The following is a 15,650-nucleotide window of genomic DNA, read 5'->3' as shown; positions in this document are numbered from 1 at the left end:
GTGGTCTCCGAAGTTTAGATCGAAACAAGCGAGTCAAAGAGAGACTTTGAGTGCAACAAATAGAGGTTGTGGGTGGCAATACGATTCCAAATTCGTGTTTACATGTGGACTTCGTTGGTTGAGGTTATAATTCAAGATAATAATGATGCGGGGGATTGTACCGTGAGAGAAACAAGAAGGTCAACGTCTTTCAATTATACAACATGGATTCTCATGGATTCTCGTAAATACAATGTAGTCGAACTCTCATGTTGACCCAGACAATCATCATTTCCACGGAGCCTTCATAGAGATATGTGGCGTTTCGACGAGGGGTAGGAGGGTAATATGGAATTTGATACTTTCTTTTAATTTTAAAAAATAGAAAGAAAGGTGTTTTGATAATTAAAAAAAAAAACTATTCTAACATATTTGCTAACACATGTTTCCAATATAGCCTAGTAGCCCTTAACATATTTAGTTTTACAATACAAGTCAATTTACTCCATATTTTACGATGATAGCGGTGGTATGAGGATGATGTTGTGCCGGTTTACAGTGAAGATGACGGCGGTGGTTGTTGGTTTTACGATGATAGCGGTGGTGTTGGTTGATGACGTGGGTAGTGGAATTGTGGAAAAGTGGCCTGTGGTGGTGGAAATGGTGGGTGGTGATGGTGGTGGGGTGGGTGGTTGGATGGTGACAGTGCAGGCAAGTGGTGGCGATAATAGAATGTTGTGATTGGGTGGATGGTGGGAGGTGGTGGTGGTGGTCTTGTTGATCATGCACTCTCATATATGGCCTTGTTGTAGCTGACCAAGTTGTTGAAGCTGTTGAGTTGTTCAAGAAACTGGTTAAAGAGAAAATTTGTGAGCCGAATCAGGTTATGTATGGGACCGTTGTTAATGGGCTTTGTAAAGCGGGTCACACTAGTAAGGCTTTAGAGTTGCTCAGGTTCATGGAAGCAAGCTCATGTAAACCAAATGTATATCAGTACAATACGATCATCGATAGCCTATGCAAAGACAAAATGGTTGATCATGCGTTAGAGATATTTGCGAAGATGGTTGAAAAAGGCGTTGTTGCAGATGTCATTACTTATAACTCGTTAATTCGAGGTCTATGTAACTTTGGTCAAGAGTAAGAGGCTGCAATGAACTAATGAAAGATGTTGGTTTGTATACTATCTTGATTAATAGTTGTAGTAAATGTGGGAAGCGTAACTTGGCAATGGATCTGTTTGATGAGCTATGTTTGAAAGGACTGAAACCGAATGTTAGGACATATACGGTGATGATAAGTGTGTATTGCCAAGAAGGGTTGTTTGGTATAGCAAAAGAATTTGTTAGAAAGAGGGAAGAAAATGGCTATTTGCCAAATAGTGTCACATACAATGTTATTGTTCAAGAATTTTTGAAGCAAAACGAATTTCAAGAAGCGAACATTTTTCTTGAGGAAATGATTGACCGAGGTTTCTTTCCTGATGCCACTACGTTTTCATTGTTGTTACATCTAACCCCGAGCATAAGACAAGATTCTCCAATGCAAACTATCGTTCAGAAGCTAGTAAACTTATAATATTTGTTGCGTAAAACTTGATTTCGCGATTCATTTGTTGACTAATATATGTTCTTTAACATGTTATGAATGTGTCATATCCGTGTGTGAATTACAGCTTTCAACATGAAATCTTTATATTTATTTCAACAAATCTACTCGGAAGAATTGTCATCGAACACCAACTTGATCCAGGTTATTGTAATTTTGTTTTCTTTCTTTCTTTAATTTTTTTTTTTTGAAGTCACAATTATATTATAATTAATTATATATATGAACTGGCCGAGTTACATCAATATCGCAGGTAAGCGAGCAACAAGCTGCGCCGCTACCCCTTTCTTTATTTTATTTCTAGTATTTTGTAATCAACTTTCTGAGAGCATATGTAATAAAATTGTCACACTAGCCTTTATTCATATTCAATATAATTTTGTTAGTTGTCATTCTTCATCCTTTCCCCATTATGGATTTTCCAAACAACAAAATGTCAATGGCTTTGTGCTAGTGGACAATGAAATCTTCTTGGTTTTGTTTTTAGAATGGTGTTTTTAGGATAAAAGAGCATCGGCTCGGCTTTTGATTGTTCAAATGTTGTCAAGTCCGTAGTTGACTTAGATTGGCCAACTGTTTTTGAGGCTGCTTCATATAGGAATGGGTTCATGGTGGCAGGCAACTTAATATAAGAGAGCCCGGGTCATGTCTATTTGGAGCTCTATATTTGATAAGTAATTTACAAAATCGAGTTGTCTCGTTTATTTTGCAATCATATATCATATTATCAATGGAAAAGATTTCTATAAAACCGGGGGGTCAAAAACATATATACCCAACAAATTTTATACGAAAACTATATACTCTCCACTACTGAGCGAAAAGTTCGGGGGGTCGGCCGCCCCCTCCCGCCCCCACTATGTTGTGCCACGACATATTATATACGAGTCTAATCAAGCTTGCATTTGTTATCGCTAATTAATCGAGTCCTAGCTTAATCTCAACTGAAGTCGAACTAACAACTAACTAATATTGAGAGGTGAGTAGTCTTGCGTCAAAACTAAGTATCACCTCTACTTAACGAACTTACACCAAAGCCTACCGTTATCTAAGTGTTTAGTTTTTAATGTGTTCCTCCACAAGTGGTTGAGAGTTCTAGTCTAACAGTGGACCATTTATAGTGGTTTAACTAAAAAGTGTAAAAGTGACTATCACGTAGCCAACGGGATCGAGACTTTCGCTAACTTTTCCCTCAAAAGCGTGTAATAGACTAACAGTCTAATTAATAGAATAACTAAAACAAATTACATATGTACAAAAGAAAATTAAAAAATAATAATAACTAATAATTAAAAAAAAAAAAAAAAACTTAACCAGCTTCAAAATCTAGCTGAAATCTTTGTCGTCTTACAATTGATTACTTAGATGGTTTCTTACTTTCATGGATGTATTGAAAAAGATCCGATGAAGCCTTAGAAACTGAACTCATTGATATTCAAAAAGATGTACGCAGCTAATAAAGGTAACACCTTTTCCTCTGTATACCTCTGCCATTGGTTCTTCTCGATCATTACACATTTACACTACTGTTTCAAGCAACCCCTTGAATTCAGACACGTTTTTTTATTGCAGGTGTTGCCAAAATCACCAAGCTGAATGATGCACTCCAACTGTTCGACCAAATGCTTCAGAGAAAACCTCAACCATCTATCCTCGAATTAACCCGGCAGATTAGTGTTATAGTAAAAATGGGACATTATTCAACTGCACTTTCACTTTTCAAGAGAATAAATTTAATGGGTATTTCGAGTGATGTTTACGCAATGAATATCTCTATTAACTGCCATTGCCGGTTGAATCAAGTGAGTTATGGTTTTGGTTTATTAGCCACTATCTTTAAGCAAGGTCATGCACCCAATGTGGCCACTTACGGAACTCTAATACATGGGCTTGTGTTGGGAGATCAGGTTTTCGAAGCTGTCGAATTGTTTAAGAAACTGGTTAAAGAGAAAATTTGTGAGCCGAATCAGGTTATGTATGGAACCGTTATTAATGGGCTTTGTAAAGCGGGTCACACTAGTAAGGCTTTAGAGTTGCTCAGGTTCATGGAAGCAGGCTCGTGTAAACCGTGTGTAGATCAGTATAATAACATCATTGATTTCCTCTGTAAAGATAGGATGGTTGATGATGCATTAGAACTTTTTACCAAAATGGTTGAAAAAGGCGTTCCCGCTGATGTTATCACCTACAGCTCGTTGATTCAGGGTCTATGCAACTTTGGTCGAGAGACGGAAGCTGTAAGGATGTTAAAAGACATGGAGGAGAAAGGAGTCTCTCCTAGTGTACATACTTATACGATCTTGGTGGATTCGTTTTGCAAGCAAGGATACGTAAAAAAGGCAGAGTGTACTGTGCGAAAAATGGTGCAAAGAGGTCTGGATCCGGATGTAGTCACATACAGTGCGCTAATTGACGGATACTGTTTACGTGGTGAACTAGATGAAGCAAAGAAAGTTGCCGATCGCATGGTGGAGAGAGATCTTGTACCCAATATAATCACGTTTAACAGCTTGATAAACGGATACTGCAAAAAGAGGCACATTGACGAGGCCAGACATCTTTTTCGTGAAATGCAAGACACGGGTTTGATTCCTAATGTTGTTACTTACAATACCCTGTTACAAGGTTTGTTTCGTACAGGTCATCCTGCAGCCGCTAGAGAACTCTTTAACGAGATGCAAGCAAAGGGTCTCCCTCCCGATATTTGCACTTATCGTATTTTATTTCATGGAATGTGTAATAACGGTCAGTGTTCCGATGCATTGGCTCTTTTTCGTTCGATGGGAAGCAATGAACTAATGAAAGATATTGGTTTGTATAATATCTTGATGAATGGTTGTAGAAAATGTGGGAAGCATAAGTTGGCGATGGATCTGTTTGATGAACTATGTTTGAGAGGATTGAAACCGAATGTTAGGACGTATACGGTGATGATAAGTGTGCATTGCCAGCAAGGGTTGTTTGGTAAAGCAAAAGATTTGGTTAAAAAGATGGAAGAAAATGGTTGTTTGGCAAGTAGTGTGACATATAATGTTATTGTTCAAGAGTTTTTGAAGCAAAAAGAATTTCGAGAAGCGAAGATCTTTCTTGAGGAGATGATTAACCGAGGTTTCTCGCCTGATGCCACTACTTTTTCGTTGTTGCTGCATATAACACCGAAAATACGACAAGATTCTTCAATGCAAACTATCCTTGAGAATCTGATAAGCGATGCCGATAAGTGCAGGGTAGGGTTTGCTATTTAGAAGGGGGTAGCGGCGCAACTTGTTGCTCGTCTACCTGTCATTAGTCTGTAATCGTCTCTGTTTTTATAATATTAAAAAGCCTTTTGGTGGTTAAAAAAAAAAAAAAAAAAAAAAAAAAAAAAAACTAGTAAGGTAATGTTAAAAACTTCTGTCTCTTTATGAGAGATGTATCCTAAAACATGATTTTGTGATTCATTGGTTAACTATATAATGAATAAAATTCTGAACTTGTAATCTTACAATTCATTTCAGTTTTCAGCAAACTTACATGGAAGAATTGTCCTCCAATAGCAACTTCATTCAGGTTATTGTAATTTTGTAACATTTTCTTTTTTTATTTCCAAGATCTTGCAATGAGTTTTCTTAAGAGCATATAGAATACCAATGAAATGTAACTTTTAAATGTTTTATAGACAAAGCCATTCCAATGTATTGATACATTGTTAGTTCATTTCACTTTTTTTATATTAAATTAATAACTTATTTGAACTATAATATGTTTTATATAAATTTATATTTTGAAGCCAATAATTTAGTATTATAAAATGTATCTAACTTTATAATGCTTATTAACATTTTGTGTTTTCTAAATGTTAACATAAATGACTACACATTTATTTATTCGATCTATTTTAAAAGACAAAGTTGGTGGGTTTTCTATCAACTTTGTCTCCCCCTAAACTTTTACATAGTTGCATTTCAAGCTCCTTAGTTTTGCTACGACCCATCCACTTTTAGAGTAATTAGTTTTAGTCCCTTATCTAGCTTTACTATTCTTCTACTTTAACTATTGACATTTTTAGCCTCTAACTTTTTACTAATTTAAATTTTCTTCTACAACTTTTGTTCGTTACTTTTTTGTTTTTTTCCATATCATTTTTTTAATTAAAAAAACTATTTTTCTGTGCATATTTTTATGTACTTATCCGTATAAATTTAAGGGTGTCTACGTTTCGATATAAACCTTTTCTGGAAACGAGTTAGGTCAAATATAACACGTTTTGGTTTAAAAAACCATTTTTACATGCGTATTTTTATGTATGCGTCTGTATCAATTCGAGTTGGTCTACATTTGGATATACTTTTTTTTTTTTAATATAATACGTTTTCGTACTTATTTTATGTACGTTTTCGTAAATTTTGTTCCGCACAGAGTGGAGTCAAATTGTGGTTTCTTTTTTTTTCTTCTTTTTTTCAAAGCTTTAATTAATCCTATAGAATAAATTACGATTGTACGAGATAGATTCAATTTATTTTACGTTATGATCCAATCGCAATACTTCTATAGGTTACATTGAGTTCAATCAGATATGTCGAAACATGCGGTTTCGTATGGTTAACGCATCACCGACAAATCCATTCGATGTTTGCGATGTACTCGCGCCGAAACATGCGCGGGTCCAACCAAATTTCAACCAAGCTTTATAAACTTCCACCAATTACTTAAAAAATGGGTCAATGAACGGTTAAAACATGTCTACTTTAAAAAACTACGTATAAAAATCATAATCAGATTAATTTCTATTAATTTCGATTAATCGATAGTTGGTACCCCACCGATCAATTCGCGACTTTGCTGGATGAGGATGAGTATCTGTATGTCGGCCGTTTTTTTTTTTTATCAATTTGATTTTCCAACATCCCACCAAACTATATGACATATTGACATTCACCTCCCTATGCATAAAACGTGTCCAAACGCCTTCATTCTACATCTCTCTAGACAACCACTCTTTGACACGTGGCACTTCATCCCTTATATTCTGTCCATAATATATTATCTATAAATAATAAACCTTACCTACCTCCATTGACACACCTCCCATTACCCTTTTCTTCTTTCTCAATCCAAACAACAATGGGGACTACTCTTAACATGTTCACCATACCCAAACCCCACACTACACGAACCTCAACCTTCCCTTATCAACCGGAAACCCACCATGCTTTGAGCTGCCGGAGCTTGAAACTCCGGCGACGGTTGCAGTGGCAGAAGTTGGTGGTGGTTCAATGTGGTGGTGGAGATAGACCGGAGATGAAGTTACAAAAAGATGAGAAGAAAAGAGAAGATAGTGATGAAATGGAATTGGATAATATTGAAGATGTGAATGAAAAGGTGGAGTTAATGGAGATGGAAGCAATCATGGGGAAAGATGATGGAAGAGAAGCTATGGATTATAAAAGGAGAGCAGGAATATTTTATAAGAGTTCAGAAGTGTTTCAAGCAAACAAGGATCGACAACATCATCATTGTACCTAAATATGGAGGACTAAACTTGGTATTTGCTGATATTTGTGTTCCAAAAGCCCAAGGCAAAAAGTTGTATAGCATACAATAAAGATTGTACATGAGTGTGTTATGTGTAATGTGTTGGTGTGCATTCTACAGCTTGTTTGTCACTAGACCAACGTTTGGGTTTATATCATTTATATGTGATTTTTTAATGTCAAAAATAAAAATCAATTATATATTTGAAATTTTGAATTATGATGTTATTGTTGGCTATCTGTAAAATTTGATACATGTCTGGACAAGCAATCTTTTTTTAAAAAGGAAAGATGTACTGGTTTCGAGTTTTATCGGGTAGATTCTGTTATTTATCATAATCTAATCAAAAGAGGGCCGGTTTGGGCTTGGCAGTTGGCACAGGCTGCCATCATCGACCGAGGAAATATTGGAGTTTGGAGTTCGAGGAGCTGGCTAATCTCCTTAGCGGAGTGGTTTTAACAGGCTCTAACTACAAATGGGCCTGGATCGGGAGTCCTCTGGCGAGTTTTATTTGATTGGAATGGTGTAAATAGGTCCCGCTATCGGGAGTCCTCTGGCGAGTGTCATTCGTGATTGGAATGGTGTAAACAGGTCCTGCTAAAGTGCAACATTCTTACTTGGAGGGCCGTGATTGGAATGGTGTAAATAGGTCCCGCTAAAGTGTAACGTTCTTGCTTGGAGGGCCGATATGGACCGTATTCCTACCTTAGCAGCAGCTCTTAGGAGAAGAAATATACAGGTCGAGAACGTAAACTGTGTTATGTGCAGCGATGGGGAGGATTTGGTGACCATATTTTCACTTCATGCCGGGTCGCCACAATTCTTTGGCATTACAATAGCACTTGGTGTAAGGTGCATAATATTTTCACCTTCTCTGTCCGTGACCTTGAAGTCCACAACGGGGCGGGTATAGCCGACAGTAAAAATGAATCGCCAAACTCCGGAGTAAGCAAATTCCTAGATAAATCCAACATTGTAAGATTTGTCAGGCGAGAGAGTGATCTTGGAATTGATCTAGAAAGCATGTTATTGCTTATCAAAAGATCTACCACGACCACACAGTTCCCAGGTATGGTCCCAGACAACCTAGTGCAAGACATATCAAAAACTCCACGATGTTTAACCTGAGAAAAAGACAAAGATGACTTGGAAAGAATCGACCCATTAAGATTGTGATTTCTAAGGTATTCAAGGTATTTTAATGGTGGGGCTTTGGTAAAAATGAAGCTATTCATTCAAGGTATCTTAGTGGTGGGGTTTTAGAGTTTATGGAGGGCTAGAAACAACGTGAAATTTGCAAATAAACAACTTCGGATCGAAGATATAATAATTAGTGAAGTTAAATCAAGCTATCTTTGGTTCAGGAGTAGATCCAAATACAAAGATTTATCGTAGAAAAACTGGTGTTAATTTATAATTATGTAGTTGCGTTGTGTTTTGTTCGCCGACCCGGTTTGGGTTGGTAGTTTGTTTGTCGGCCCGGTTTGGGTTGGTAGTTTTCTAATGAAGTTCACCATTAAAAAAAACAAAAGATAACACAACTAAATTATATTAAATATAAATGATCGTGTTAATCATTTTGATAACACTATTGAATTATCAATTATGTTAACTGTTCCGATGACGCTTATCAAAAACTTAAAAAACATATGATCATGCTAATTATCACAAGTCACTTTTGCAGAAAACGTAGCAACACAAGAAATCTTAAAGGGTTATTTCGTCGACTAAAAAAAACTAATTAAAGAGAAAAAATACATAAATTTTATAACTATGTGTAGTCATGAAGCTCCTTGTGGGGCGTTATGCGACAAGTGCCGGATTGTGTAAGAGAGAGACTTTATATAACTTGAGTATGTAGTGGGGTTATATATGTATTGGGCTTTATATATATTTATGTATGTATATGTGTGTGAGTGGAGAAAGAATGATCACGCCATGATATGCATCGCGGGAGGGAAATAATATTACCCCATAGCGCCGGCCGTAATGGTGCGGCGGCGCTATGGGGCACTATGCCCTCTTTTGCCGTGTGGTGGCGCCCCACTACGGAGGGTCTAATAATTTGCATTGAAAAAGCTAAAAGCATACATTTTACACTTTAATTTTATATTTATATACACAAGTAGATTTAGCCAGCATGCATATAAACATAAGAAACATGATAGTGTGTTGATTAAGACAGCAGATTACCAGAAAGCACAAAGTAACACCAGGAATCCAATACAACACAGATATGGTACGAAAATATAACTAAATGTTTCAAATAAGGCAAGTTATCACAACTGCAGACAAACACCTACCTCTCACTATAACAGAAAATCTGAATAATAAAACTATAACAGTTCCAAAGTTTACATCACCTGAGAAAGGGCGGCTCAGAAGAGATCTAATCAGATCCATTCAACTCAAATCTACTAATGACAAGAGTTCCTCAACAGAACTTCCAATGATTGTCACAGTTCACACACGTTACAAACGTCGTCATAGGTTCATCAGCACTCCTAGTCTGCAGCTGATAATAAGTGCACTTCCTTTTCCCACATCGACCGCACCTAAACTGATCGGTCGTAGCTTTTGGCGGCCCACCTCGTTCACAGTCGAACAACGCTTTCTCCTTGATTTTCACATTCTCCATTTGTCGTTCGGTGCTCGCCATCTCTTCAGGGGTCAACTCCAGAATCCGATCCGGCTTCACATGCCCTAACAACACTTTTCTTCTAAAATCCGGATTTTTCGGATCCTTAATGTTGAACATTATTGATCGGTATTTAAACTTCTGCGCACCGTTGGATCTCCCCCACTTTTCGAACATCGCAGACTCCACTGAAACGGCGACTCTGTATGGATCAGATGCTTCCGCTTCATCGCGTAATTCGTCCTCAACCTCCTCCGAAACTTTGCATAACGCCTCTGAAAGAAGTTCGCGAATCTTGTCTCGTACAGGATCCTTACAATAAACAAGAGAAGTCAGTTTTGGTGGGGCCACACTGTTAACCGCAGGTTTGTTTGTTCGATTATTTTCTTCTTTGGTAACGCGCTCGACTTTAATGTCTTCTCGCTTTTCGACTTTGCCAACATTAACCTTTTTGTCTGACGATGATGATGTGGCACTACGACTGTTTTTCTCAACCTTGATTGAGTTCACTCTTTGCACTTGCTTGGGTTTTACGGATTCTTTGGTATCCGAGCTACCATTTTTCTTATTCTTTAATGTCTCTTCGAGTATTATATTTTTCCAGATTTCGACTAGCTCAGAAGCTAGAGACTGGATCTTCTTTCGAGGGTGTTTCGTTAGTTGACGAAGCCGCTTCCCCACCTGAAATGATGTCATTTTCGTAAACTTTCATTATAAAAAAGGTATACGTCTAATTTTGATGTCGGGGCAACAACCAATATAAGAATCTTTAGTCATTTAAGAGTGATTATATCGATCGAACACAAGAACATAACTGTAACAAGATATTTACTTCCATAAGTTTACACGATCTAATAATACCGATTAGCAAAATATCTTGAAGCGTAACCAACAAAGACAAGCATCGACTAGGATAGCAAAAGAAAGAGATGAACTGAATTATGCAACACAATGCCTAAACTTAAAAAATAAACATAAAACAGCATCATTTGAATAATAAATCACATCAATTAAGTTAATTTTTATTGTTAGTTGTTACATATTAACAACATGTACCTTACTTGGAGGCAAAGCCACAACTAGGCATGCATCTAAAGTGGAATCCTAAGCCTAATTGTTCTATCTCTTTTGTACAAGCAAAGTACCAAATGCTATATGAAAAAGAACTAAATATTAATAATATAATTTTCTTATCCACCATTTGTCGCCGCGGTGTAAAAGTCCAGCTTCTTTTTGATGTGTACCTCCAGTGAGACCAAATAGTGTGAAAATAGCATAGATTCAAGGGAACTACTTGAATCATGATACGATCAATCTCCTTTAAAACTTAAGATACAAAAATATGTGATAATGGTAGCAAAACACATACTTCATTAGCCATTACCATTGCCTATGCAGTTATAGCGGTCCAAAATCGAATAGCGGTCAAGGTCCGCTATATGATATATAGGTTATAGCGGTGGTATAGCGGTAATTTTTATACCATGCATAATTTATGTATTTTTATATATATATAAATATATCTTTGAAAAATATTAATAGTAATATCAAAATTCATAGTAATATCATTCCATTATCAAAAACCTGTTGCAAATCTAACATAATTTAAGAATTAACACAATCAAACACCTACCTGCGTTACTGTGTTGCCTCATTCTACTGCGTTACTGCTATAACCGCTATATAGGTTTCCAAATAGCGGTATTTAGCGCCACTAATAGCGGAACCGCTATAGGCCACCGCTATTTGGACCGCTACACACCCTGAGGTCTGGTAACCGCTATAGCACCGCTATTGACTGCTTAGGTTGCAATTTCACTGAATTACAAATCCAAAGCTTTTCCATGTCAAAATATTTGATAATTTTAACAATTAGATAATGTTATTAGTTAGATATCAAAAACCCTAGGTTTCTTAACATGTAACCACATTTCACCCCAAAATATTACAAAACAAACACACACGTGCGGATCCATAACATAAGTTTGTGATTAACAGTACAAAATCCATATAAAAGTATTATACGATTCAAAATATTTTAATACCTGAGTGGAAACAAGAACTTGATAGTTAACAGGAAACTTTTTTAGCGCTTTTAAGGCATCAATACAGCGATCTTCATCCGCCGAATAATCTCCGGCACCGCTGTTAGTGAAGGCGGCGTCCGCCGCTTTCTTTGCCGCCTCGAATAGATCTTTGAGCTCCGTCTCCATGGTCGATTGCTTCAACAACAAAATTAAAAAAAAAAAAAATAGAGACGACAGCAGAACAAACGTGATGTGTGAGTTTTGAAGAACCACAAGGATAGGGTAAACTAATCGTGGCCGTTGATCTACTTGTGTCAGAAACTGATCTTGCGGGCGGTAGATCAGGAAGAGTTGAAGTTAAAGTAACATTGTCGGGTTTTGACGTTTGACCTTTCATGTGGAAATTTTTAACTGACCAATTAAGGATTTTTTTTTTCTTTTTATTTCAAAATAGTTGATTCATATTTGAAGTTTCTCATTGGGCTATAGCCCAGTGGCCAGCAACAATGACGGATAGTCCCGCCCTCTTGCGAGAGGTCACCGGTTCGATCCTGAGGAGCGCCCGAGTTTTCTATTACAGTGCATTTACTCCGGATAGTGTCTGCTATTGCGGAGGGTGCAACTCCTGTCAAGTGGCAGGGGGCTGGAAATTTTCTCGGGGAACGCCTAGCCAAACTCTAATGCACCGAGCGCGGGCCCGGTTAAGACAACGTAAGCCTTGGTTGCGGGAGTGGGGCGGTGGTAGCTACCAATATGGTAGTGAGCGGCCTTGCCGTCTGTTGTGAAAGTCGCCGTTCAAAAAAAAATATTTGAAGTTTCTAAAAATACTTTTAAATATTTAGATTACTTTTTTTAATATAAGACCAGCTGTTATGGGGTGTGGAGAGGTATGGGTGGTGCCATGTAGCCGAGGCCAAGGATGCAAACACCATCACACTTCGGCGTAGAAAGTGGTGCCGAGTGAGAATGTCGGGCGAATTGGGGGCGTGAGCAAGGAGAAAAAGAAAGTTGCATTTAATTGCATAGCATGGGGAAGCATGAAGGACGCTATGGGCGTCGTTGCCACAACAAAGGGGTGTAACTGGAATAGTGAACAAAAAGTTTGCATATGTGGCGCTACGTTAGCATCACCGTTTTGACAATAAAGCCCCAACGAGCTTTTAATTGATAGATCTCACTAGGTTATCACCCGTGAATACTCACGGGTTGGATATTTATATTTTATTATTAAACCATTGTATATATACTTTTAAAAATGAATAATGTGTGAAACTTCCATTTTTTTATCACCCGTGATTGAACAAAAACTTCCATTACTTGTTTAATCTAATTATAAAATACGTTGTTTTAATTTTTATTTTTTATTACTCTACAACAGGTTTTAAATGTAAAAATTAGTTTAATTGATTAAACAAACATTTTTTTTTTGTGTATAAAGAAACTGATAGTTTTTGTAAATAAAAAAAAATTTATAATGTATTTACAGGGTGTTGTTTATTAGGATATCTTGATACAAATATTATAAACAAATTGATAGTTTTTGTAAATAAAAAAATAAAGAATTCGGTTAATTTATTATGATATCTCTGACTAAACAGTGATTCTTATCACTTTCTCATCCACATCATTTTATAAAAAAAACCTAACTTCATTTGCATACAAACACCCTCACCAAATCGCCATTCGAAGTCGGATCATACAAACAGAAATCATTAACAGGTAGTATTCCAACTGAAATTCTCACATCATCTAGATTTTTAATACTTAATGTGTTATAAAGTTGTATACTTGCATCGCATCAGAGATTTGGTCGGTCCTAAGGTCGCAATCAATCTTCAATTTCGTTTGGTATAATTGCTTCGCTTACTTTGTTTAACTGATTTTGTACTGAATTGTGATTTTGTATTGCTTTTATAACTTGAATTTAACTTTCAGATGTGTGAATTTTGTTTATAATGTGATATGATTAAAAGTGGATGAAGAAGACTTAAGATAAACTTGTATGGTTTTATAAGATAGAAGCTCTGATGTGCGTTGTTAAACTTGTATTAGCCTGATTAGGTTGATTGATATTTCATTCGGTGTGTTTTAGCCCTAATTTATTTAAAATGTTATGTTATTTTGGAGGTTAGTACCTGATTTTGTTGGTTAGTTATTACACACCGTTCATAGGGAAGTTATCAATATACAAACCGGTTCATCATGTATTTAAAGGGTTAGTTATCTATATGTCACAGATTATTATGTATACACCTAAGTTTTGCTGGTTAGTTATGACAAACCGTTCATAGGGATGTTATCCATATACAAACCGGTTCATCATGTATTTACAGGGGTGTTGTTTATGAATAATATAAGATTTGTGTTAGTGTACAGGTTTTAGAACTCCAGAATCAATTTCAGATTTGTGAATATTGCATCAGCGTTACATATTAGCGATCTAAAATTGGGGTTTTTTCCTAATTCGAAATGTTCTGTGATAATACACATCTAGTATTTATCAAAATAATCATATGTAGTCAATGGCGAGTGCTTCAAATGAGAGAAACAAACAAAAGAAAGAAAAGGAAGTGATCATGCTAACAGATTCGGACTCAGAAGAACCTTTCACTTCGGAATCAATTGACTGGGACGCACCAGAACCAAATATCATTTGGATGCCGTCCTCTTGTTCACGTTTTGTAAGTATTTACTTAGAGTATTAGTATACTAAGTTAACTGTTGGTGTTATATGGTGTCATTATTGTCTTTATCATTAGAGTCTGAATACTTTTTGGGCATTTTTTAGCGGATATCGACAAAGGTGGCAAAAGCCATGGGAATCGATCGCTGCCGTACGGTGACCATTCAAAACATGCGTGGTGTCGAAACCACTTTGAACGTCTCGGCTGAACCAAAAAGAGGAAAAAAGAAGAACAGGTTTAGTGTATTGGGATGGCCAGCATGGGTTCGTGAAAACAACATCAAGAATGGTTATCTTTGCGTTTTAGAGTGGTATGATGATATGCCTACACTGTTTGTTAGGGATGTAATCAAAGAATAATGTGGTTAGTAGCATAGATGAAAACCGTTCAACCATTTTTATATGGTAATTTTGGCTAACAAACGGTTTTCGCATTAAGTACATAAGTAAGTAGCAATGGTTTTTGTGGAAGCTGTTTAAATATTTTGGTTTATGTTAGATGTTGGAATAGTACTTGACAACCTTTTTTGGTTTATGTTAACTGTTTAAATATTTTGGTATATTTTACTTGTTTGAATACTTATTAAATTTTAATACTGATGTACAAATTAGGACGTCATTTTACGATTATCAGTATTGTAACCTGTTGCAATACTACACAAAAAACATGATCATAAATAATCCATTCGTACCATAAAACTTGAAATGGACGTATTACCATATTGGAAGGAATCAATTTGGTTTGTGCATCATCTTAAACAGGCAAAATGGGAAGAGTATATTTTGCTGAGTTTTATAATCAATCGCCTAAAAGAAGATACACAATTAATCAGATACATATCACTGCTTGTGATAATATCAGATGGAAGATACTACTTAGTAAATGAATTTACTAAAAGACTAAGAAAAACTTACTTAAATCGACAAAATTCTCAAACCAAATTTATGTTCAATGTAAGCTTGTTACATATAAAAATTGCAATAGTCAATAGTTGATATATATATTATGATCTTATACACAAACAACTGATAACAAAGGAGACATCCTTTATAACATAATAGCAAGTAGAAAATAACTGAAAAACAAACGACATTACAATTGTATATAGGAAGCATGTATACATTATAAATAGTACAAAAAAAACATATGTAAGTAAACATCAACAATATGAAACGTGATTATAATATGGTAAATAACCAA

The 15,650-nt window shown here is 36.2% G+C and overlaps 3 protein-coding genes across 3 annotated transcripts; 2 read left to right on the top strand and 1 right to left on the bottom strand.

The window, feature by feature from the left end:
- Positions 1–543: 543 nt before the first annotated feature.
- Positions 544–1,557, top strand: LOC110907848 (putative pentatricopeptide repeat-containing protein At1g12700, mitochondrial). Its single transcript, XM_022152770.1, has 3 exons — positions 544–694; positions 792–1,119; positions 1,179–1,557. The coding sequence occupies exons 1-3, from the start codon at positions 544–546 to the stop codon at positions 1,555–1,557; spliced, it is 858 nt and encodes a 285-aa protein (XP_022008462.1).
- Positions 1,558–2,852: 1,295 nt separating this feature from the next.
- LOC110904960 (pentatricopeptide repeat-containing protein At1g62930, chloroplastic) lies at positions 2,853–5,176 on the top strand. The gene is made up of 2 exons (XM_022150823.2): positions 2,853–3,049; positions 3,160–5,176. The coding sequence occupies exons 1-2, from the start codon at positions 3,031–3,033 to the stop codon at positions 4,830–4,832; spliced, it is 1,692 nt and encodes a 563-aa protein (XP_022006515.1). The 5' UTR covers positions 2,853–3,030; the 3' UTR covers positions 4,833–5,176.
- A 4,114-nt stretch (positions 5,177–9,290) lies between these two features.
- LOC110904961 (transcription elongation factor TFIIS) lies at positions 9,291–12,006 on the bottom strand. The gene is made up of 2 exons (XM_022150824.2): positions 11,785–12,006; positions 9,291–10,420 (listed from the first exon to the last, which is right to left on the bottom strand). Exons 1-2 carry the CDS (start codon positions 11,950–11,952, stop codon positions 9,536–9,538), a joined length of 1,053 nt encoding a protein of 350 aa, XP_022006516.1. The 5' UTR covers positions 11,953–12,006; the 3' UTR covers positions 9,291–9,535.
- Positions 12,007–15,650: the final 3,644 nt, after the last annotated feature.

Source organism: Helianthus annuus, chromosome 14, assembly GCF_002127325.2.
Source record: "Helianthus annuus cultivar XRQ/B chromosome 14, HanXRQr2.0-SUNRISE, whole genome shotgun sequence".
NCBI lineage: Eukaryota > Viridiplantae > Streptophyta > Magnoliopsida > Asterales > Asteraceae > Helianthus > Helianthus annuus.
This window is presented reverse-complemented; position numbering and strand designations above follow the sequence as displayed.